General features: G+C 41.4%; 1 protein-coding gene across 8 annotated transcripts; it reads right to left on the reverse strand.

Moving 5' to 3' along the window:
- Positions 1-1,131: 1,131 nt before the first annotated feature.
- Positions 1,132-26,452, reverse strand: ZNF84 (zinc finger protein 84). 8 transcript variants are annotated; one of them, XR_005022602.1, is made up of 7 exons: positions 25,505-26,059; positions 24,602-24,714; positions 22,888-23,074; positions 9,741-9,867; positions 8,827-8,922; positions 4,902-6,966; positions 1,132-3,929 (listed from the first exon to the last, which is right to left on the reverse strand). XR_005022602.1 is itself a non-coding variant. In XM_036874504.1 (7 exons), the coding sequence occupies exons 4-7, from the start codon at positions 22,900-22,902 to the stop codon at positions 4,982-4,984; spliced, it is 2,223 nt and encodes a 740-aa protein (XP_036730399.1). In that variant the 5' UTR covers positions 22,903-23,074; positions 24,602-24,714; positions 25,505-25,584; positions 26,144-26,333; the 3' UTR covers positions 1,132-4,981. The 8 variants fall into 8 exon arrangements, 7 of the variants coding, with proteins under 7 accessions (XP_036730399.1, XP_036730401.1, XP_036730400.1 ...); XM_036874504.1 differs by adding an exon at positions 26,144-26,333 and having other exon boundaries at positions 1,132-6,966; positions 25,505-25,584; XM_036874506.1 differs by lacking the exon at positions 25,505-26,059 and adding an exon at positions 26,348-26,452 and having other exon boundaries at positions 1,132-6,966; positions 24,651-24,714.

Raw genomic sequence — 26,452 nt, forward strand, 5'->3', positions numbered from 1 at the left:
AGTGCAGCCTATGAACTGGACAAAAGCCCTTTATATGGTGCTGTGTCCTCAAAGTAGAAGAACCCATGGGTCTGGGTGCTGAAGTGAGGGTAGGCCTCACCTACCACCGCTACCAACGACCCTCCAGGGGCCTTTGTGCTTCCAGTACTGTCCACTCTGGGCTCTGCAGAGTTAGAGGTCTTGAACCCCAAAAGGGACACACTTTTCACAGGGACAGAGCATCTTCCACTTAATTATAAGAAGCCCATGACCTGGGGACTGTGTGCCTGTACCCAGGGACCATCAGGTGAGTGAAGCCACGGTCTCTGCAGGGGTGTCTGACACACCACGGGGAGAACAGGCTGCTGCTACAGCTGGGCCGGGAGGAGTCTGAGTGGACTCGGGTGACCCATCGAGGGGCTTCTTGGGGCTTCCTTGCCCACTTGTAATGGTACCTGGAGAAACTCAGCAGCTGGGATCTGAGAAGGGCACGGTGACCAGGCCTCAGACCCCACTCAGATCCTCGAGGATCTGGCTCATGCTGACGCCAGCATGGGTGGTAGCTGTGTGAGAATCTGGAATGGGTAACAGATGAGAGGAAACAACTGCAACAGGAGGGCTGTAGTTTGTCCTGATCTCCCTTTTGTTCGTCTCTCTTTAGACACGCCCAGCACTGGGAAGGGATGCTCTGTGCAGTCATGGAGATGCACCACCCAGGTCCCTCTTCAGGGAATGACCTTCTGCCCAGAGACAGGGACTCCCCCCCTCGCCAGTGTGTCCAGAGTTGGCCTCAGGGGGAAAAGAGCCGCTTCACCTGAGGTCACTCCCTTCCCAGGGCAGCCTGCCTCTGCTGACTGACCACTCAGGGCTGTAAAGGCCTGAGCATCCTGGCCAAATATGAGACGCCCTTACGAGTGATGCTTGCTTCAGTGCCCCCGCTGGCCTGGCCAAGGTCTCCACAACCTACAGTGCAGTGTCACCTCTTCCTCTGACCAAGCCTTTCCTTTTTATTCTCCCATCATTTCATGTTGATCCTCAATAAACATCTTGCACCCCAAACTTCATCTCAGTATCTGCTTGCAGAAGCCCCAACTTACGACACGGCCTGACCTCGCTGTCAGTTGGGTTGTAACAAACACAACTTGAACCAGCTGAAGTAAACATGGGGATTTATTAGAAGGATATTTGGGATATCTCACAGAACAATCCAACAACCAAGGCAGGAAAAAGGGCAGAGATGAACCCGGACATCAAGACAAGAACCAGATCCTGGGGCGCAGCCAGGGTGCTCATGACTTTGCTTCCATGGTGGCTTCACTCTTCTCTCTCATTGCAGACTACATTTCCCCATGTGGTAGAAAACACAGCCACTGACACCACCCACAGTTATGTACTAAAGCTTCAGTTGCTATAATTATACAAACAAGATAGTCCCAGCTTTCCAGAAGCTTTCTAATGGGAAAGATAAAACATGCAATGATAATATCACCAGTGACAAATACATGTACAGGTTCACATATGCTGAATAGGTGTTAACAAGTAACAAGGGCATTTTGGTGGCAGCAGATTTGCAAAAAGCATACGATGAGATTGTAGAAATCTCAAGGAACTGCGAGTAGTTCAAGAAAGCCAAAAAACTACTGTGTAAGAGGAAAGATAAAGTATTCAGAAATTATGGGTAAAAGTCCTCACGTACCATGAGGATATTACACCTTAAGTCCACAATTAGCCACACGATACTTCAGCACAGGAGTATATAATCAGAATTGCATCTTAAAATAACTACTATGTATAAGTGCGAAAAATGGACTAAAAAAGGATGAAAGTAAAGGGGCAAAAAATATGCATACAGCTGCAAGGGTCATGGTTGAGTTAGTTTATCAGCATGTAGGCCAGGACTAGGTGCTCAACATCTGAAAGCTTGTTGGTACCATGTTTGTAGACTAACAAACTCATTGAAATTGACAACCCGGGCACGTATTGCTGGAATAAATGACCAAATGACTGAGGTCTCAAGTGTAGAATCCAAATGTCTATGAATGTATATTCTGCTATGTAATACAGGTATTGGTAGATAAATCTGGTAATCTTTAGGTTCATTTTATTTCGAGGTTCTACAAGTGATGTTCTTGAAACCAAAATGTCAGGAACACATGGACCCATACAGATAACTGTCAGAAGATATCAAAGCCCACAAAGAAAGGCTGAACACAAGGCAGTCCTGAGACAGGTCTCAAAATTCACAGACGGGACCTCCAGAAGATCTACTACTTAGTAAAAGGGATACAACAGAAACTGTGCTCTGCAGGATCATCCCCAGGCCAGTGGAGGGAACTGGGTGGTGAAAGAGGAAAGGAAAGGAGATGCTCCCCCTCACGTATTCAACCTCACTGTAATTTACTGTGCTTCATGAAACCGCAAGTAAATCCAGTCTAACTTTAAAAGTGGCTTTCTTCTTGATGTGGCGTTTGTGGTAGGAATCAATGAGGGGAAACGTGGAGACACATTTTTTTGTGGTTTACCAAGGTAATTTTAAAACGCGACACTAAGAATCTCCAATTTCAGAATCAGAGCCCTCTTGTGACCCTTCAGAAGAGAGAGCTCCCAGTGAATTCTACACAACACACCTGGGTCTCCACCTCAGGTATTTTGATAAACAAAACCTCTGCTGCCAGCATCAGCCCTCCTGATGACTAACACCAGACCCTTAGAAAACGCATTTGCTCTTCGGATTCAATCAAGAGGCTAGTGCTGAAGTTCCATCAACTCGTAAAGGAAGTTCTAAGCTTAAGTGCTTAATAGTTAATAGAATAATCTAGAATAGGAGTGAGCAAAATTAGAAAGTTTTTAGACAACAGACTCCTGAGCTCAATCAAAGACCTAACGAATCAACCTCTAGGCTGAGGAAAGAGACCCAGGATAGATGGAAAGGAAAAAATGGGAAAAAACCACAAAGTAAAACACCACACTGTAACTACTTGTTCCTTTACAAAGTTCTGTTTCCCTCACCTGGTAAAATGACCTTCAGGTATTAGGGAGAAAAGTAGGAAGTCCATAAATTTGAGTATGAATAAAAATTTGGGAAATGGGACTTTTAAAAATTACCATGTGGAAAAAAAGGATTATCTGGCTGTTGAAATTCTGGAACAATGGTTCATAAAATTACTATCATTAAAAGTCCCAATTTTCCAACCATCATGTAAAATTGGTAATCAGAGGGAAAAATACTGCTAGAATCAAAGGTACCATACACCACACTGATAAAACAACTTGTGCATGAGAGAAGGCCTGATTTTTCCAAGTTTGGAAACAAGGCCAATCCTGGACTTTTCTGAATTTCACCATCACACAAAAAATACAGTTAACTTTGTCAAGCAACATTATAGAGAGATTACTACAAAATTCTAAATAAGCTCAGGAATAGTTCATGCATTTTCAAAAGGAACCACACTTATGCAATGGTAACTTTCCCGTGTGCATGATGTAACAGGTGAAAGGCCGGTGAAACACAAATATTTCAAATGATGAAATAATAAAAAACCTGTTTCCTAATACTTGTCCACTAATCACAGAAATCTGCAGGAAGGCAAAATACGCTTCCTTGAATACATCAAAAATATATTTCTCACCACAAAATTCTCAAATAACTGGTTTCTGCATCTAATTTTTTTACAAGATATTCAACAGAACACCAAAAACATAATAGCAGCACACAGTATCCATGCTATTTCATCACAGTAAGTTAAAATACAAGTTGTACTTGGGTGACATGGCACTTACGACACAGGGGGGCACCGCACTCCATGAGGAGAGGGTCCCGCCGTTTAGGGTGAGCGCAGAGCCGCAGTCCACACACCTCCTCTCCTCTGCTCATGAGTCACTTGTGCTGTTCTGCGGTTCTGCCCTTGAATACTTGTTAACCAGGTTTTATATAAACTGCTTCTCAGACTCTGGGGATGCAAAAGACTTTATATAATGTTGGCTTTTGTTACTAAAGAGAAAGGTCAGTAACAACAATAGACCCTTTTATAAACCAACAAATCATAAGGAAAAGGAAATGTGGTGATATTACCCATGCTACTTACTGAGCAACAAGACATGTATGAGTTACCATTTTTATAGTCAACATTAAAATAGAAAAACCAGTGGCATGTGGTGTGTCTTGACAGACATCAGAGGCACTACAAGGCATGTGCATCTCATGCTCCCAATTACATTACCATACGCAATTCCTAAATACAAAACACGTTATGTGACACAAGAAAATAAGCCATAATTACATACCACTGAGAAATTTCTTATTTAGATATTCCAGTGACACAATTTAGTCACATATTTTTAAAAACTTCATACTTCTGCCTAAATATCATTTAGAATTGGGTATTTTTGGTACCCAGTCTATAAAGAATGCATGGCTTTCCATTATAGCATTATTTCTAGGGGCACATATTCCTAATGTTTTTAAGTTGTTAGGTTTACCCACAGAATACAATATGGTGGGGTTACTTGCTGAAGATTGTCCCTTATTTAGTATTTTCATCGATTTTCATTCCTGAGGGCATCTTTTTGTGTACAATAAGCTTCATTTCTTGATGAAAACATTACCTCACTTGCTGTGTTCATGAAGTTTTCCTTAACTCACTGGACTAGGATTCATTCCCAGTGGGAATGTTTCTGACAGCTAATGAGATCTGATCTCTGGAAGGCTTCCTGATATTCACAGCATTCTTCTTTGCTGTTAGTTCTCTGCTGTGTAAGGTTTGAGTATCGTCTGAAAGGTTTTTGAAATCCACTGCATTTCATAGGGTCATTCTCCTCCTTGCATTTTAACATGTAATAATAAACACGTTAACCTGCTGAACCTCACTTAGAGTTCTTACCCTAAACAGGGACTCAGACATGTAAAGTGATGCGACTATTACCTGGAAGATTTACCATAACTGCATCCTCTGAAGTACAATGCGGTTAAGATCTCTGTCAAAGACTAGTGTTAATGCCATTCCTAGGACTTCTTTACTGTATGAGTTCTCCGATGATTAATGAGCTGTGACTTTTGGGAGAAGGCTTTCCCACATTCACTGCATTGATAAGGTTTCTCTCCGGTATGAATTCTCTGATGATTAACAAGCTGTGACTTCTGAGAGAAGGCCTTCCTACATTCACTGCAACCATAGGGTTTCTCTCCTGTGTGGGTTCTCTGATGTGGTATGAGGTGTGACTTCCGAGAGAAGGCTTTGCCACAGTCGCTGCACTCAAAGGGCTTCTCTCCTGTATGTGTCCTCTGATGATTGATGAGACTTGACTTCTCCCTGAAGGCTTTCCTACATTCACTGCACTCATAAGGTTTTTCTCCTGTATGAGTTCTCTGATGTCTAATTAGTTCTGATTTCTCAAAGAAAGCTTTCTGACAAAGACTGCATCCATAAGGTTTCTCTCCCGTGTGAATTCTCTGGTGAGTGTTGAGCTGTGACTTCTGAGAGAAGGCTTTTTCACAATCCCTGCATTCATAAGGTTTTTCTCCTGTGTGCGTTCTCTGATGGGTTGCCAGACTTGACTTCTCGCCAAAGGCTCTCCCACACTCACTGCATTCATAGGGTTTCTCTCCTGTGTGAGTCCTCTGATGTGAAATGAGATGTGACTTCTGACAAAAGGCTTTCCCACACTCACTGCAAACATAGGGCTTCTCTCCTGTATGAATTCTCTGATGATTAGTGAGGCTTAATTTTTCACTGAAAGCCTTCCCACATTCACTGCATTCGTAGGGTTTTTCACCTGTGTGAGTTCTCTGATGTCTGACAAGCTGGGATTTCCTACTGAAGGCCTTCCCACATTTAGTGCATACAAAGGGTTTCTCTCCGGTGTGTGTCATCTGATGTGATAAGAGGTGTGACTTCTGGGAGAAGGCTTTCCCACACTGGACACACCCATGAGGCTTCTCTCCTGTATGGGTTCTCTGATGGTTAATGAGACTGGACCTCTCTCTGAAGGCTTTCTGACACTCACTGCATTCATAGGGTTTCTCTCCAGTATGAATTGTCTGATGTCTAATGAGCTCTGATTTCTCAAAGAAGGCTTTTCTACAATCGCTACATCCATAGGGTTTTGTTCCTGTGTGGGTCCTGTGATGTGTGACGAGCTGTGATTTCCTGCTGAAGGCTTTCCCACATTCTCTGCATTCAAAAGGTTTCTCTCCTGTGTGAGTCCTCTGATGATTGATGAGATTTGACTTTTCACTAAAGGCTCTCCCACATTCAGTGCATCCATAGGGCTTCTCTCCTGTGTGTGTCCTCCAGTGTGATATGAGGTGTGACTTCCGGGAGAAAGCTTTCCCACACTCACCACATTCATACGGTTTCTCTCCTGTATGTGTCCTCTGATGGGATGTCAGCTGTGACTTCTGGGAGAAGGCTTTCCCACACTGGCTACAGCTGTAAGGTTTCTCTCCTGTGTGCGTTCTGTGATGTGTAATAAACTGTGACTTCTGGGGAAAGGTTCTGCCACATTTACCACAGCCATAGGCTATTTCTCTTACGTGTCTGCTCTGATGTTTAATGAGACTTGATTTCTTACTGAAGCGTTTCCTACATTCACTGCATTCATAGAGCTTCTCCCCTAAACGGGTTCTGTGATATATGATAATCTGTGACTTCTTACAGCTAGCTTTATCATACTTATCACATTCATAGTATTTTAACCAAGTATCAGTTTCCTCAGTCTTGGTATGGAGAAACAATTTATCAAATACGTTTAAGTCAGATGGTTCTGTTTTTCCATAATCTGCTTTTGGAATAAGTAAATCTATATGATGTTTTAAAATTAATCCACCTATGTCATCTTCACTGTTTGATTTCCTTAAAGGAACAAAGTTCATGCTCAGATTGAAATTTTTTCCAAGTGCATCACATTCTTGATCTTGTTTCATATTTTTAAGCTTCTCTTGGTTATCCTTGTGCCAAGTGATGTGACCATTTACTTGCAAGACTTGTTCTAGGAAAAAAAAAACCCTGTGAACCCTTCTATAGTTGTGCTTACTGAATGAAACCTAGAAATGCTATCTGAGGGAATGAGTGCCTTTTAAAGCTTAGTTTCCCAGTCTGAATACAATGTCTATCCTCTAGGCATTGAAAAAAAATTTAAACACTGTAAACAAGAATAGAAAGCCGACAGTAGATTAAGTTTGAATGGAGTTGACCACCAATTTGGGGGAAAGGGAGAAACAGCTGAACAGGCCACATGGGCTCACTCCGTGGGTCCTCAGCCTCACCTGCTCCCTCAGCTACACTCAGAGGACACTGCAGCTCGGGCTGACTGTGGGGCCCACCCCAGGTGCCCACATCTCTCCACCAAGACCTTTCGTGGGCTGCAAGTGCATGTCTGGGCCGGGTGCAGGGATGCTAAACACTCTGGAGCCCTAATGTTCCCTGCAGCAGTGCTCAGTCACTGAGAGACAGGAGGGTTAGGGTGATACCAGCTTCCTGGTCCCTCAGAGGGCTCCCAGCAGCACACCCTTTGTGCATTCTTCCCCCACCCCATCTCACTTCCCCTTCTCCCACTAACACTGTGGGGTCACAGCCCCACTAAGTTCTTGCACTCAGATAAGTATCTCAGGGTCTGCTTTTGAGGGACCTTGAAGTAAGTCAATATCACAGCAGGGAAAGTGGAGGGAGGTCCAGCTGATCAGAGCACTGCTGGATGCTTGGTGGTGTCGCATAAGACAACTTACAAAAGGAAATGAGAACCTGGATCTATCTAGCAATTTGGGAAGTTCAAGATTAGGCCCAGTTTTAAGTGGGAATTGAGAAGTCTTTAAAAAGATGTTTTCCAAAGGGCAAAAAACTTAAATAATAAGAAAACATGTTAGGAAGAGATAATTCCAGGTACTCCATGGTGTCTAAGCCACAGAAAAAGCACACCAGAACCTAATTTAAAAAGGGAAGATGGGACTTCCCTGGTGGCATAGTGGTTAAGAATCTGCCTGCCAGTGCAGGGGACACGGGTTTGAGCCCTGGTCTGGGACGATCCCCCATGCCGTGGGATAAACTAAGCAACTAAGCCTGTGCGCCACAACTCCTGAGCCTGCGAGCCACAACTCTTGAGCCCACATGCCACAACTACTGAAGCCTGCACACCTAGAGCCCGTGCTCCGCAACAAGAGAAGCCACCGCAATGAGAAGCCTGCACACCGCAATGGGAAGCCTGTGCACCGCAATGAGAAGCCTGCGCACCGCAACAAAGAGTAGTCCTCGCTCTCCGCAACTAGAGAAACCCCGTGTGCAGCAATGAAGACCCAACGCAGACAAAAATAAACAAATAAATAAATTTGTTTAAAAATTTTTTAAAATAAAAAAAAAATGATTGTGCTACGTTCCTTTAAAAAAAAAAAAAGGGAAGAAATGGACCAATGGTTTGGGAGGAACGAAAATCCACTTTCTGACATAATGAGATTGAACAGAGAGCACTTCATGCCAGAGATGCCCAAAGTGAGGGAAAATAAAGCCCTGATGGACAAGCACAGGTGTCTCTGACCACAGAAGGAGGGAGGACAGAAGAAGATTAAGCACATCAGGGGACAGAATACCTAACGAGAAGTCGAAGTCTCAGATGTGACAGACAGGGGATAACATCATGGCCCAGACCAGCTGGAAATATTTCACTTCAAGCTATGAGCAAAGAAGCCACATGTAAATGTGCTTTACCTGAGTAGCTCACATCAACTGTTCTGAATCGCCATCAAAGGTTGGAGATTTTGAGAAGAGCTCTCTAAGGCACATTTCAAAGATGCCAACCCCTACCCAGCTGAGACGGAACTTCCACCTTCTCCCCTCGGTCTGGTCCTCACACACTCACCTGGAGAGTCTGAACCTGGAATTTCTCCATCTCCTGTCCACGGCTCTTCTCCGTGCTCCAACTTGAGGATGACACCAGGTTTCATAACTTCATACCCTGTTCAGGGGAAATCACAAAGGCCTTGGCCCCCACTGCTTGGCCTCTGGGGCCTCTGAAGAATGAGCAAGGTTTGGCATTAGTTGACCCAGTGAAGCCACCCATCTGAATACCAACAGAGTAAGTAATTCTCAGAGGAATGGTAATGGTCTCCCCAGTGGCTAATAAGGTCTAAGAATCTTTGACTTCTATAATTCAAGTCCAAAACCATAAACCGTTCAGAGACTCTGTAGACGGTCTGCCTGGGTTCAAATTCGGGCTCTTTCATTTACTAGTTGTCAGTCCTTGGGAAAGTTACTTAACCTCCTTTACCTCAATTTCCTCATTAGAAAAAAAAAAAAGGAAAGTAACACACCTGCCACACAGGATTGCTCTTATGATTAAGTGAGTCAATATATGCACGATATGTGAAATACGGTAAATTACATGCCTCAGGAGCTACCACTACCACTGTTACTATTAGCTTCAGAGGCCGCACAATGAAATTAAGACTTCATTATTGGAAGGTGAGATCCAAATACTTTCCCTGAAGTCACAGTCCAAGAACTTTGATCTCCTAAATTTAGGTCCAAAATCATTAAAAATTTTGGAAGTCCCAGAGCTCTCAGCAACTAAAAAAGAACAAGCAGGTACTAGACACAATATGAGGTCCTCTGGGCAAGTTTCCTTTTTTTTTTTTTTTTTTTCTTTTTTTGGCCACACTCACAGCTTGCGGGATCTTAGTTCCCCAAACAGGGATCGAACTTTTGCCCCCTGCAGTCGAAGCGCAGAGTCCTAACTGCTGGACCGCCAGGGAATTCCTAGGCAGCTTCTCTTACCTAGTGACACGAGGCTGCTATAGTTCTCCAACATGACATCCTTGTATAAGTCCTTCTGATAGGGGTCCAGTAGCTGCCATTCCTTCTGGGTGAAGTCCACAGATAAATCTTCAAATGAGAACGACCCCTGTAAGAGCACAATCCCAGTGAATCAGAAGCAGGTATCACTAGGTGATGTGGGAAAGAAGTACCAGAGCTTGAGTACATCATTCTCACCAAGGCAAGTTACAGAATGTCTACTGGGTCCCTACTTTTGCACTCTTATTTTGTGGGATAAAATGCCATTATGCATTCTTTCCTCCTTCCACTTACATGAGAACTGAAATACACGACTTTAAATCTTCCAAACAACCAACAAAATATTTACTGAACCTCAAATTTGGCACTAGAAGAGATGGCAGTGAAAGAAAGATAATAAAATAGTATCCTAAAAAACTGCCCAGTTTGTAGACAGCTGCAAACATGTACACCTATAAATAAAAGAAACTGCTTTAAGAGATGAGACTGAAAGACAGGGAGGGCATGGCATGGGTCAGGAGCAGGGAGCATGGCACTCCACCTGTGGTCACATCAGCCTCTATTGAAGAGGTGAAGCTTGAAACGAGTTTTAGGAAATTAGTAGTGCTTTCTACAGAAAAGGGGGTGCAAAAGCATTCTGAGAGACAGCAGCTCCAATACGGGGCCCCGCACTGCCAGGGCTCAGGTGGTACAAACAGTTCAGTCAGACAAGGTCACAGGGCGTGGGGTAGTGACTGGACTGCAGGCCACAGTGGGGGCAGGGCAGACGTGGTGACCACACCACTTTCTTGCTGCTAACAGTTAGCCACTAGAGCTTTTACGGGATGGAAGTGATATAACCAAATATAAGTTTTAGAAAGGTATCTGGATTTTTAGATCAAGATGGATTTCTGTCCCAAAGTCTCCTAAGATGACAAGAAAGCACAAATACACTTTTTTAAAAATCCAGAATACCATCAGAAAATAAGAAACCTGACCCTAAACAGCACACCACACACTTTGAGAGTAGCAAGGGAATCTGAAAGACGGTCCATAGAAAGTACCCATTTTGAGCAACCAAGAGAGAAAAACTTGAGAATGAACAGAGCTCAGGTCACTGCAAGACACAGCAAATGCATGTCATGGGAGTCCCAGAAAGAGAAAAGAAAGAGCATGGTGAAAAAAAAAGTTTGAAGAAATGATGGCTAAATGCTCCCCCAAATTTGGCAAAAGATATAAGCCTGCAGATTCAACAAGCTCAGTGAACCCCCCAACTGGATCAACACAAAGAAATCCATGACCAATCACATCACAACCAAACTTCTACAAAATGAAGACAAAATCACATCACTTATAGGGAACAGTGATTCAAATGACTGCAAATGTCTTATTAAATAGCAAAGAGGCCAGAAGGAAGTGTTGAAAGGAAAGATCTGCTAAGCCAGAATTCTGTAGCCAGCTTAAATATTCATCAGGAATAGTATGAGAGAGACTCGCCTGGTGGTGCAGGGGTTAAGAATCCACCTGCCAATGCAGGGGATGTGGGTTCAATCCCTGGTCCAGGAAAAGCCCACGTGCCACATAGCAACTAAGCCCATGCGCCACAACTACTGAGCCTGTGCTCTAGAGCCTGCAAGCCACAACTACTGAGCCCGTGTGCCAAAACTACTGAGCCCGTGTGCCACAATTACTGAAGCCCGCACACCTAGAGCCCGTGCTCCGCAACAAGAGAAGTCACCGCAAGGAGAAGCCTGTGCTCCGCAATGAAGAGTTGCCCCCGCTTACCACTAGAGAAAGCCTGCATGCAGCAACGAAGACCCAATGCAGCCAAAAATAACTAAAATAAAATAATTTATTAAAAAAAAAGGAATAGTGTGAGATAAAATATTTTCTTATGAAGAAAAACTAAGAGAATTCAAGGGTCGCAGACCTGCTCTAGAAGATTTACTAGTGGAAAATCTTCAGATGGACATGATACCAGAAGGCAACTTAAAAAAATCGAGAATGAAGAAAGAACAGAAATGGCAAATATATGGGCAAATAAAATACATTATTCTCCTCTTCAGTTCTTTAAATATGTTTCATGGTTGACAGCAAAAATCATAATGTTTTCTGATGGAGTTTTCAGCATATGCAGGTGTAATTGTGTAAGATGGTTACGATATAAAGGAAAGAGGGTGAGGGGCCTAGACAGTGGTGAGGTTTCTACATTCCTATTGAAGTGGCAAAATAAAATTTAAAACTTTGCACTTCAACCAACATAACTGAAAAATGAAACGACAAGCCACAGACTGAAAAAAATTATTTGTAAATCCTATTTCTGATAAAGAATTGACCCAAAAGCTTCTTTTAAAAACTCAATAATAAAAAATAAGTAACCCAATTAAAAAATAGGCAGAATATTTGAATACATTTTAATACAGAAGATACAGAAATGGCTAATATGCACATGAAATGATGACCAACATCATTACTTATTAAGGAAATGGACATTAAAACCACAATGAGACACCACTTCATGTTCACTAGAATGACTATAATCAAAAAGACAAAATAACAAGTGTTCAAGAAGTTGTGGAGAAACTGGAACTTCATACTGGAAGAAATATCAAACGTTCAGACACTGGAACTGTGGCAACTTCTTTAAAAGTTAAATATAATTTTACCATACAACCCAGCAATTACACTCTTAGGTATGTACCCAAGAGAAATAAATACATGCTCATACAAAAACCTGTACATGGTCCCAGAAGAGAAGAGAGAGGACCTGAGAAAATATATGAAAAGATAACAGCTGAAAACATCCCTAACCTGGGAAAAGAAACAGTCACCTAAGCCAAGAAGTGCAGAGAGTCCCATACAGGATGAATCCAAAAAGGGACATACCAAGACACACTGTAATCAAACTGACAAAAAATAAAGATGAAGAGAGAATATTAAAAGCATTAAGGGAAAAGCAACAAATAACATACAAGGGAACTCCCGTAAGACCATGAGCTGATTTTTCAGCAGGCCAGATTTTTCAGCAGGCCATATACGGCATGATATATTTAAAGTGATAAAAGGGAAAAACCTACTACCAAGAGTACTCTACCCAGCAACACTCTTGTTCAGATTTGATGGAGAAATCAAAAGCTTCACAAACAAAAGCTAAAAGAATTCAGCACCACCAAACCAGCTTTACAACAAATGTAAAAGGAACATCTCTAGGCGAAAAAGAAAAAGGCTACAACTGGAAGCAAGAAAATTATGAAATGAAAAACTCACCAGTAAAGGCAAACACACAGTAAAGGTAGGAAATCATCTATACACAAAGCTAGTAGGAAGGTTAAAAGACAAAAGTAGTAAAATCATTTATATCCACAATAAGCAGTTAAGGGATACATAAAACAATTAGATGTAAAATATGATATCAACAACAGTAATCGTGGGGGGAGGAGAATACAAATGCAGGGTTTTTAAAATGCATTTGAAATTAAAAGATCAGAAACTTAAAACAATCACATATATATACAGTCTGATATACAAAAACCTCATGGTAACTGCAAACCAAAAAATCTATAATAGATATACACACAAAAAAGAAAAAGGAATCCAAGCATAACACTAAAGATAGTCATCAAATCACAGGAGACGAGAACAAAAGAAGGGGAAAAAAAGACCTACAAAAACAAATCCAAAACAATTAACAAAATGGCAATAAGAACAAACATATTGATAACTACCTTAAGTGTAAATGGACTAAATGCTCCAATCAAAAGGCAAAGAGTGGCTGAATGGATAAAAATACAAGACCCATATACATGCTGTCTACAAGAGACCCACCTCAGATCTAGGGACACACACAGACTGAAAGTGAGGGGATGAAAAAAGGTATTCCACACAAATGGAAATCAAAAGAAAGCCAGAGTAGTAATACTTATATCAGACAAAATAGACTTTAAAATAAAGACTGTTACAAGAGACAAAAAAGGACACTACATAATGATCAAGTGACCAATCCAAAAAGAAGATATAACAATTGTAAATACATATGCACCTAACATAGGAGCACCTCAATATATAATGCAAATATTAACAGACATAAAAGGAGAAATCGACAGTAACACAACAATAGTAGGGGACTTTAACAGCCCACTTACATTGATGGACAGATCATCTAGACTAAAAAAATCAATAAAGAAACACTGGCCCTAAAGAACACATTAGACCAAATGGACTTAATTGATATATACAGAGCATTCCATTCGAAAGCAGCGGAATATACAGTCTTTTCAAGAGCACGTGGAACATTCTTCAGATTACATGCTAGACCACAAAACAAGCCTGGGTAAATTTAAGAAAACTGAAATCATATCAAGCATCTTTTCCGACCACAATGTTGTTGAGACTAGAAATCAACTACAAGAAAAAAACGGCAAAAAACCACAAGCACATAGAGGCTAAACAACACGCCACTAAACAACCAATGGATCACTGAACAATTCAAAGAGGAAATTAAAAAATACATAGAGACAAATAAAAATAACACGACGACCCAAAACCTATGGGATGCAGCAAAAGCAGTTCTAAGAGGGAAATTTATAGTGATAACAAGCTTACTTCAGGAAACAAGAAAAATCTCAAATAAACAACCCAATCTTACACCTGAAGTAACTAGAGAAAGAAAAACAAAACCCAAAGTTAGTAGAAGGGAAGAAATCATACAGATCAGAGCAGAAATAAAATAGAGACTAAAAAAAAACAGAAAAGATCAACGAAACTAAAAATTGGTTCTTTGAAAAGATAAAATTACTCATCAGGAAAAAAAGGGAGAGGGTCCAAATCAATAAAATCAGAAATGAAAAAGAAGTTACAACCAACACCATAGAAATACAAAGGATCATAAGAGACTATTACATGCAATTATATGCCAATAAACTGGACAACATAGAAGAAATGGACAAATTCTTAGAAAGGTACAATCTCCCAAGACTGAACCAGGAAGAAATAGAAAATATGAACAGACCAACTACCAGTAATGAAATTGAATCAGTAATCTAAAAACTCCCAATAAATAAAAGTCCAGGACCAGATGGCTTCACAGGTGAATTCTATCAAACATTTAGAGAAGAGTTAATACCCATCCTTCTGAAACTATTCCAAAAAACTTCAGAGGAAGGAACACTTTCAAACTCATTCTATGAGGCCACGATCACCCTGATACCCAAACCAGACAAAGATGTCTCCAGAAAAAGAGAATTACAGGCCGATATCACTGATGAACAAAGACACAAAAATCCTCAACAAAATACTAGCAAACCAAATCCAACGAAACAGTAAAAGGATCATACAACATGATCAAGGGGGATTTATCCCAGGGATACAAGAATTTTTCAATATCCGCAAATCAATGTGATACACCACGTTAACAAATGGAAGAATAAAAACAACATGATCATCTCAACAGATGCAGAAAAAACTTGTGATAATATTCAACAGTCACTTTGATAAAAACTCTCCAGAAAGTGGGCATAGGGGGAACATACCTCAACATAATAAAGGCCATATATGACAAAATCACAGCTGACATCACACTCCATGATGAAAAGATCAAAGTATCCCCTCTAAGATCAGGAATAAGACAAGGATGCCCACTCTCACCACTTTTATTCAACATAGTTTTGGAAGTCTTAGCCACGGCAATCAGAGAAGAAAAAGAAATAAAAGGAATCCAAACTGGAAAAGAAGTAAAACTGTCACTGTTTGTAGAAGACGTGATACTATACATAGAAAGTCCTAAAGATGCCACCAGAAAACTACTAGAATTCATCAATGAATGCAGTAAAGTTGCAGGATACAAAATTAGTACACAGAAACCTCTTGCATTTCTATATGCTAACAACAAAACATCAGAAAGAGAAATTAAGGAAACAATCCCATTTACCATCGCATCACAAAGAATAAAATACCTAGAAATAAACCTACTTAAGGAGGCCAAAGACCTGTAATCTGAAAACTATAAGATGCTGATGAAAGAAATTGAAGGTGACATTAACAGATGGAAATATACACCGTGTTCTTGCACTGGAGAAGTCAATATTGTTAAAATCACCATACTACCCAAGACAATCTACAGATTCAATGCAACCCGTATCAAATTAACAGTGGCATTTTTCACAGAACTAGAACAAACAGTATTAAAATTTGTATGGAAACACAAAAGACCCCAAATAGCCAGTAAAGAATCTTTAACGGAGCTGGACAAATCAAGCTCCCTGACTTCAGACTATACTACAAAGCCACAGTAATCAAAAAACTATGGTACTGGCACAAAACCAGACATATAGATCAATGGAACAAGATAAAAAGCCCAGAAATATACCCACACACTTACGGTCAATTAATCTACAACAAAGGAGGCAAGAATATACAATGGAGAAAAGACAGTCTCTTCAATAAGTGGTGCTAAGAAAACTGGACAGTTACATGTAAAGGAATGAAATTAGGTTCTCTAACCATATACAAAAATAAACTCAAAATGTATTAAAGACCTAAATGTGACACCAGATACTATAACACTGCTAGAGGAAAACACAGGCAGAACACTCTTTGACATAAATTGCAGCAATATTTTTTCAGATTTGTCTCCTAAAGTAATGGAAATAAAAGCAAAAATAAACAAATTGGGCCTAATTAAACGTAAAAGCTTTTGCACAGCAAAGGAAACCAGAAACAAAATTAAAAACAACCCACTGGGACTTCCCTGGTGGCGCAGTGGTTAAGAATCCTCCTGCCAATGCAGGGGACACGGGTTCGAGCCCTGGTCTGGGAAGATCCCACATGCCAAGGAGTAACTAAGCCCGTGTGCTACAACTACTGAGCCTGCTCTCTAGAGCCCGCGAACCACAACTACTGAGCTTGTGTGCCACAACTACGGAAGCCCGTGCACCTAGAGCCCGTGCTCCGCAACAAGAGAAGCCACCACAATGAGAAGCCCATGCACTGCAATGAAGAGTAGCCCCCGCTCGCTGCAACTAGAGAAAGCCTGCGCGCAGCAACAAAGACCCAATGCAGCCAAAAATTAATTAATTAATTAATTAATTATTTTTAAAAAAGACAACCTACAGAATGAGAAAAAATATTTGCAAACAATGTGACTGACAAGGTTTAGCTGAGTGAAGTCAGTCAGACAGAGAAGGACAAATATATGATGTCACTTATATGTGGAATCTAAAAAAAGTAATACAAATGAACTTATTTACAAAACAGAAATAGACTCACCAACATAGAAAACAAACTTATGGTTACCAAAGGGGAAAGGAGGGGAGGAATAAGTTCAGAGTTTGGGATTAACAGATACACACTACTATATATAAAATCGGTAACTAACAAGGACCTACTGTAGAGCACAGGGAACTATATTCAATATCCTGTAATAACCTATAATGAAAAAGAATCTGAAAAAGAATATATATACACAAATATGTATACCTGAATTACTTTGCTGTAACCTGAAAGACATTGTAAATAAACTATGCTTCAATTAAAAAAAAAAACAGGGGGCTTCCCTGGTGGCGCAGTGGTTGAGAATCTGCCTGCTAATGCAGGGGACACGGGTTCGACCCCTGGTCTAGGAAGATCCCACATGCCGCGGAGCGGCTGGGCCCGTGAGCCACAACTACTGAGCCTGCGCGTCTGGAGCCTGTGCTCCGCAACAGGAGAGGCTGCGATAGTGAGAGGCCCGCGCACCGCGATGAAGAGTGGCTCCCGCTTGCCACAACTAGAGAAAGCCCTCGCACAGAAACGAAGACCCAACACAGCCAAAAATAAATAAATTAATTTAAAATATATGTATATATTAAAAAAACAAAAGCAAAAACAAACTTGTACGTGATCATTCATGTTAGTATTACTTATAACCAACAAAACGTGTAAATATTCCAAATGTCCATCAAGTGGTGAATGGATAAATAAAAAGTGGTATATCCTTACAATGGAATACTATTCAACAATAAAAAGAATGAATTCCTGACATATGCTAAAGCATAGATGGACCTCAAAAATACTATACTTATTGAAAGAGGCTAGTCACAAAACGATTACACATTTATATAAATCCATTATATGATATGCCCAAAAGGAAAACCTATATAGAGAGTAAGCAAATTAGTGGCTGCCTCAGGCTGGGGATGGGAAGAGGAACTGACTGCAAATGTCACAAAGATTCTCTTGGGGTGATGGAACCCTTCTAAAACTGGATTGTGATGATGGTTATACAACATAAAGTTACTAAAAAAAAAAAAATCACTGAATTGTACACTGAAGATAGGTGGATCCTACTGACATCATAGTCCAATAAAGCCGTTAAAAAGATAATATAATATTAATAAATTTATGCCAACATATTTGACAACTTAGATGAAACAGATATATTTCTTGAAAAATAATCTACTCAAAAGTGACACAAGAAAAAAGGTCTGAATTAGTCTATAACCGTTAAAGGAATTAACCCTCACATTTTAAAACCTTCCTTCAAAGAAAACTCAAGGTCTAGATGGCTTCAAAGGTGAATTCTTTCCAAAATTTAAGGAATAAATAAAATGATCTCACATAAATTCTTTTAGAGAACAGAGAAAGAGTGCAAACTTCTCAACTCATTTTATAAGGCCAGCAGACCTCTAATCCCAAATCAGACAGGAACACAACAAGAAAAGAACATTACAAGCAAATAACTCATAGAATCAAAATTCCTAACAAAATATTAACAAACTGAATATAGCCATGCATAAAAAGTATAACATGACCAAATGAGGGTTGCTTCAGCTGTGCAAGATACCGATTCAGAAATCCCTGTCATATTAACAGAATAAAGGAGAAAAGCCATTATCACCTCAAAACGCAGAAAAGACATACGGTGAAAATCTGTTCATTGTAAAATACTATCAACAAACTAGGAATAGAAGGAAATTTAATCTGATAATCATAATCTACAAAATATGTACAGTAGCATCATACTTTATGGTAAAACACTGAGTACTTGCTCTCTGAGGACTAGAACAGCACTGTCCAGCAGAATTTCTTGTGACGACTAAAATGCTCTATAGCTGCACCATCCAATACAGTAGCCACTAGGCACCAGTGTCTACTGAATCCTTCAAAGGTGACTAGGCATTGACTTTTCTATTTTATTTAATTTTAATTAATTTAAATTTAAAGAGCATGTGTAGCTAATGGCTACCTGCTGTATAATAAAGACTGTCTGGTCTTTGTCCCAGGTTCCTGCGACAGAGCTTCCTTTGTAATTCGTGGTGGGCCCCTCCTGAGTTTATGGAACAGGTAACTCATGGTGGGCTCCTGGAATCTCCAGGTGGGCACTGCCCATGCTGGAAGTTCCAACCATTTGATTGGAGGGTTGGGGCTTTGAGGCAGACGCTATCAGCCCAACCTCCAGGCTGGAGGCTGAGTTCAGTCACATGGCTGTGATTTTATCAATCACACCTACACAATGAATACCCAGTAAAAACTCCGGATACTGCTGCCTCATGTTAGCTTCTTGGGTGGTAAACAGACATGGGCCAAGAGGGCGATGTGCCCTGATTCCATGGGGAGAGGTCGCAGAAGCTCCATGTTTGGGACCCTGCCAGACCTAACCCTGTGTGTCTCTTCATTTGGCTGGTCCCAATTTGTGTCCTTTATAATAAAACTGCAGTTTTAAGTATAGCACTTTCCTAAGTTCTGTGAACTATTCCAGTGAACCTGAGGGGATTATAGGAACCCCCCAAATTTGCAGCCTATTGGTCAGAAGTGCAGGTGACCCGGGGACCCCGAAACTTACAGCTGGCAACTGAAGTGAAAGCACTCTTGTTGGGGATGGTGCCCTCACCCTGCAGAGTCTGCGCTAACTCCAGGTGACTGGTGTCAGAGGTGAGCAGCTGTGATGTGCTATGTAGTGGACAGTGCAGGCTTAGGGTGAGGCAAGGGTGTTCCCAATGCCACCTCTAGTCTACAAGGTACTGCAGGTACAGTACTGGCCAGGAGGTCAGTACAATATAATGCAAGGAAAAATATAAATATTGAAAGGAAGATCTAAAACTGTCATAGATGGCATGATTGCATAAAGAAAATCCATAAGGCCTTACAACAATTAGAATTAGTTAATTGTGGATATTCTTCTTTCATAAACAGCAAAACTAGTCAACTGGTCTCAAAAGATGAGCTACAATGTAGAATCTTCAACTATATCAATGAACTTCTCACACTGTCACATTAAAATCTATTGTTTTATCTTCCTCCTTAAATGGATCATTTACCCACTAATGATTTTATAAATCATGCATTGGTCATGTGGAAAACGTTGGTTCCCTGAGTTTAAATCTTCTCACAAAAAAATGGCTTTACCAGTTAATTCGGTAAACATTTAATGCAGAAATAATTCCAATTTCACTAAACTCTTATAGAATATGGAAGCAACTTTTGATAAACTTTCTGATACTAACATGAACTTGATAACAAAATCCAATAAGGGTATTGCAAGAAGGGAAAAGCAAAGGCCTACTTACGCATGAACACTGATGTGAAAATCCTAAACAATGTTACCAAACTACTATATTGAGCAAAACATAAAGAAGAAAATATATCAAGACCAAGCTGGAGTTTATCCCAAAAATTCAAGGTTGATTTAACATTTTTTTAAAAAATCACTGATATTTACTACCTTAACAGATTAAGAAAAACATAGTATCACCTCGATAGATGCAGATAAAGCATATCTGTAAATGGAAGAATGTATATAACAAGAACTACAGATAACAGAAAAATCTAACAGAGTTTTTAAAAAGCACGTTTACATTTTTCAAAAAGAAGGACTAGATTTCATAAGAATATAAAAGTATGAAAAAGAACAAACAGATGAAACAAAGAACAAAATGAACACACCAAAAATTGAAAAATAATCAACAATTATTTGTTATAGAAAGTCTCATCAAACTAGGAAGTCAGTGGAATTTTTGTACTAAAAAAAAAGTATTGCTGATATTTTTATAAACATGGAAAATCTAACCAAATCTAAAGAAAAATTATTAGAATTAGTAAATGGGCTTACAAAGTTCCTGAATACCAAGTCAATATGCCAAAATCTAGTATATTTCCATGTTTTGGCAACAAACACTTTTAAAACTAATGACTAAATTTTAAGATACTAATTGCAGTTCTGGGGCAGAAAATGTACAAACTGACCCTTGATATATCTTGTCATGCTAGAAAGCTGCATTCTAGTTAATAAAGAAATGTTACAAGGAGGGTGTTACCATTTTGCAGCCCCTAATGAAATAATCCATCTGGGCAACAATCATTTAAAGCCATCAGCAAGGGACTTCCCTGGTGGTCCAGTGGTAAAGAACTGCCTTCCAATGCAGTGGACACGGGTTCCATCCCTGGTCGGGGAACTAAGATCCCACGTGCCATGGAGCAACTAAGCCCGCGCGCCACAACTACTGAGCTCACGTGCCTCAGTGAGAGAGCCCTCATGCTGCAAACTACAGAGCCCACGCACCCTGGAGCCTGCCCGGCACAACCAGACAGAAACCCGATCAGACCGAGCGCCCTAACAAAAAGATCCCACATGCCTCAACGAAGAGCCCGTGTGCCGCAACTAAGACCCAACACAACCAAAAAAAATAAGGAGAATAAAGCCGTCAGCAAGACAAAGAGAGACAAGTGGGCTTTATGCACCTCCTGAAAGAAGTACCACCACGACCTCGGAAGCACTCTTGCCAAAAAGTCACACTTAAATCTGATCAAGCCTCAAAGTGGAACTTCCTGTGGCGATGGAAATGTTCTTTACCTGTGCCACCCAATTCGTGGCTGTCCAATCTGTGGCTATTGAGCACTTGAAACGTGGCAACAGCGACAAAGGGATTTAATTGAATTGACTTAAGTTCAAACAGTCACATGTGGCCGCTGGCTTCGGGACTGGACAACTCTGAATCTACCAATTCACAGGAAACACAGATGGCAGAACACACCAACAACACTGGGGGGTGCAATCAGTCAAACGAGGACATTACCTACCACGCCACTTAGTCAAGGCCTTCAGACCGTGGGAAACTACAGATAAATGGCCTGGCTTCCTCAACAGATAGTTTGGACAGAAAAAAATAGGCAGAGCCAAGATTCAGAGACAGATCAATCAACTGTACTGTATGAACTTTACTTAGATTCTGATTCAAACAGAAGACAATTTATGAGACAACTGGAAATTTGATAATGGCTGGATTTGGTGATATTGAGAAGCTACCTTAATTGGAGAGAAGGCTGCAATTGCTAAGTGACAGAAGCAAAACACAAACGAGTATACACAACAGCAGACAAAACCAAATGGCAGTGTTTAAGGATAAACACCTAGGAGTAAAATTATACAGAAATGCAAGGAAATGGTTACAAAAGATGGAGTCCTGGCTCCGTCTGTCAGGAGAGAGAAGTTGTGATTGGGAGGGGGCACAGGAAGGGCCTCATTTGGGCTGGGAATGCTCTATTTCTTGAAATGAAATGGTGGCTTCATGGGTATTCATTTGATAATACATTAAGCTGTACTTTTACATTTTATGAACTTTTCTCCATGTGAGTTCTGCTTCACAACTAAAGAGGTAAATAAATAATTTAAATAATTACGGGGACTAAATTCTGCTTTGGCATTTTCCCCGTGGGTCACACTCTGTGGAAAACTATGAAAAATGGCTATAATACCATGTATTTATTACAATCTTTCTCCTAAGGCCATTAACCACTATATCATTTATTCAAAGGCTTCACCAAGGAATGACCAAGAAACATTTACTTTCAATGAAGAATCAGTTTGCTTTTTCCTTTGGATAATGCAATTCATATAATCATACTCATTACACCTATCAAAAAATTTGAGAACCAAGTTTACAGCTCAAATTCAGTAATTATGTAGGACAGTAAGGCTTATAAAAATTGAAACTTTAAGAATTTCTCAAGGCCCTATAGTTAACGTACCGCTGCTTCAATTTTGTCCCAACTTGGATCTTCCATTCTGAGGGTATTTTCCCCTCATTTCTTAACCATTTATTCTTTCCTTTTTCACTAGCGGTCTTACACACCTCTTCTAATTCCCTGGAAAAATAATGAGGAATAAACATGAACTCACCTGTAACATGGTCATTTTTGCTGCAAGATGAGTAGCAAGTCTGAGATTTGTTCTGTCCTGCAGCCTCTGCTTCTGCCCCGAAGCTCTGGTGTGAGGTCTTTCACACTAGGAATGAATTTCTGCTTCTGGGAACGCCTTTCTTATCTCACACGAGCAGGCTTATTTGTGTGGAACCAGGATCTGTGGACTTGGGGACAAACGAACTTCAACTGGTATATTCACGCTGCACCGAAAATCCTTTCCTCTCTTGATAGGAACTAGGAATTCATGATCATCTAAGGCCAGAGTGTGTTTCCTATATAACTGAAACAGGACTACCAGGGAAAGAAACAGAATGTAACGTAAAAGAACAGCAAAAGTCTCTGCACACAAATAAAGAAGTACCAGCAGTAAGTAATTCTGAGATCCAGTAAGTGTCCACTGAGGACACTGAGGAACAGGTGCTGTGAAGGACAAGACAGCTCTGTGTTAGGCAGATGGAATTTTGGAAAGCTTATGTGATTTGTACTATAACAGATCTGAGTTTCAATCAACCTTTTCCCTTTGCTGGCTTTGTGACTTTGGGGAAAAACAAATAGGAAACTAAGGCTCATCTTTCTGAGCCTTAGTTTCCTATTAAAATTTTCTATAACCTTCCTAATTTATGTCTGCCAATCCTATCATTTTCTGAAGGAAGTGTGTTAAACTCTCCCAATATGATTACAGATTGGTCAGTTTTTCCTTGCAATTCTGTTGACTGTATGCTTAAAGCTATGTTGTTTGATGCACAGAGGTTATATATTTCTGGAGGATTATTCTTTAATCATTATGCCACTGGGATTCTGAGGAATAAATAAGATATTAAAAGCAAAGTGACTAGTTCCTTGTAATAATAATAGCTAACATCTGAGTGCTTTCTCTATATAAGACAAAATACTAAGCACTTTACAATTTAACCCTCACAGACAACCCAAAAGGCATTTAACAAAATCTCCATTTTATAGAAAGAAAACTGAGACTTAGAATGTGCCCATAATTGCACAATTACTAAATATCAGAAATGGAATGTTATTTCTCTTTCTTGCTACCTCTTGTTCAAGGTATTCACTACCAAAATCATAATGTCACTTGTGTGTATTCATGTACACATATGTACACACACACACACACACACACACCCCAGACAAGGAAAATATACCTACAATGAATACGTCATTTCCTTTGCATTATGCTTTCACGTCATCTCATTTCATGTAATAAAAACTCCGGTATTCTGACAAATAAAACTACGTTTACATTCAAACCATTTCCTTAAGCAGACAGCCAAATTCACAGTGTGATTTTTAAATTTCCTTTGTAGTTTTGTCAAAAACTATTTGGCAAAGTTTAGCTGGATTTCAGCAAAAACTTATCAAGAATAGAGACACTTATGTCAAAATGAGGCAGATTTTGCGGAGAACACACAGAGTTGAGAATGTGAGGTGGACAGAGTGTGACACGCCATCAGTGTGGTAGTTTTAAAATATTTCTGATATATTAGTTGCTCAGCACACTACAGATTGGACCTTATTTTCCTTTAATTTAAACAAATGTTTTTGCAAGTTGGCCCTGGAGGGAGAAGTTCTCCCTGAGTGCTCTTACACTTGACTCTTATGTGTCCCTTCAGCAAATGGAAGCCTATGCCCGCTCTTCGTTGTACAATTTGGCCCCTTTTAACTTCACGGTGTGACTTTACCTCAGCAGTTTCCCGCCGAGCACTGCAGCTCTCCCTGCCACGCACTCACATTTACCCGCAGGAGGAAGGGGCACCTTCATCATCATCCTGTAGCTCCCACTCAGCATCAAATTCTGTGGAATTGCAAGGGAAAGGGAAAGAATAATGAAAAAAATAACTTTTACTTACACCTACTATGTGCCAGATGTTCTACACACCATACTGTCTTTTTTGATGCATTCAGTTCTCATCACAGAAGAAGCAATAAGGCACAGAAGTTCAATAACATGCCGAAAACAGATGACATACACAGGAAGTGGCAGATCTGGGCCACTGGTCCCATGCAGCCCACCCCAGAGCCTGTGACCATAGGCCCTTAACAACTGTGTTGGGAGGGGTGGGCAAAGGCCTTGGGAGTCCCTGTTTAGAGTCCCAGTACACACATGACACAGTCTCCTGTCCAGAAATGATGGCACCAGGTCAGACTAAGGAGAATAACAAGAGAAAGATAAGTTCTCAGGGGCAAGTGGAAAAAAACTTCCCCGGTAAGTTTAAACTCCCCACTTGGGACCAAATATTTCAACTTAACATATCTGTGATATACTCTAAGGGCTTTAAGCAGGATTTGCAGCATATTCCCAATTTTGTTTTTTTTTAAAGGGAACACGTAAGGTGTATTCAAAACATACACACGTTTCTTGACTAAAATAAATGCACAAAATGTTAACAGTGACTGTTTCCTGTTGATGGGATCATGAATGATTTTCATTTGAATCTGTTTATCAAGATACTCTAAATTAACTACAGTGAACATATTTTAAAGTCCTTAACCCAAGAAAACAGGCAAGCAGAGCAGTTTCAGTCCAGCGCCACGTAGTTGAAACAAAGTAAACAGTAAATAATAAATAACATAAACTAATGTACGTTTTGATGACAGCAAAAAGCCTCCGGGGTAGGGCAGAAAAGGTCACTTCTTTCCATTCCCTCATTTTCAGATGAAAAGCCTGAGACCCAGAAATCGTGAATGGGCTGTTGTTCCAAGGGGCAGACGTGGGTCCAGGTCAGAGACAAGGCCTTGAGGCAACGCGGTGCCCACCCCGCCAGCTACTGTCAAAGTTGTTTGGGGGTTCTCGTTAGTGGAGGACCCTCGGAAAAACCCTCCTGATAAAGGCAGAGGCGAGCTGGGTGGAGCCAGGGTGGAGGGGCGACACAAGCCCAGCAATCGGGTCACGCCGCGGACACTCGCCGGACGCTCCCCGACCCGCCGTGGGTCCCGGCGCTCCGATCGCGCCTGCCCAGGGCTCGCGGCCGGGGACGCGCAGGGACGCACCGCCTTTCCAAGCCGGCCTGGCAGGAGACGTCCCGGCGCGACGAGCACCGGCCGCGGCGGACGAAGGGCCTCCCCCCGACCCCCGGGGGCCACCGGTGCCCACCGCACCCCAGCCGCGGAGACCCCGGCCCAAGCGCTGACGCCCACTGGCGGCCCTGGCACGACCCCCAGCCCCTCCCCCGCGGGTCCCCTCAGCCCCCACCGCCCGCCCCACAGGAATCCAGCCCCGGAACCTGCAAAAAAGGCCTCGGAACCACGGACGCGCGGGACCGGGACCCACGTGACCGCCCCGCCCCCGGCCTTTGCGCGACCCGGGCGGACCCGCGGGATCCCGACGGCCCGGAGCTTGGCTGGGGAACCGCGCGCGCGCACGAGCACGCGGACACGCGCCCACTGGCCTCTCGCGTGGCGGCGAAAGACAAAGAGAACGGCCAAACCTGCTGCGTGCGCTGCGCGTGCGCGACGGGAAGGAGCTGCCGAACTACACTTCCCAGGAGGCTCCGCGGCACGCAGTGTGCGGCGTCGTAGGAACGCTGGTCGCC

This window comes from Balaenoptera musculus, chromosome 14 (genome assembly GCF_009873245.2).
Source record: "Balaenoptera musculus isolate JJ_BM4_2016_0621 chromosome 14, mBalMus1.pri.v3, whole genome shotgun sequence".
Lineage (NCBI taxonomy): Eukaryota > Metazoa > Chordata > Mammalia > Artiodactyla > Balaenopteridae > Balaenoptera > Balaenoptera musculus.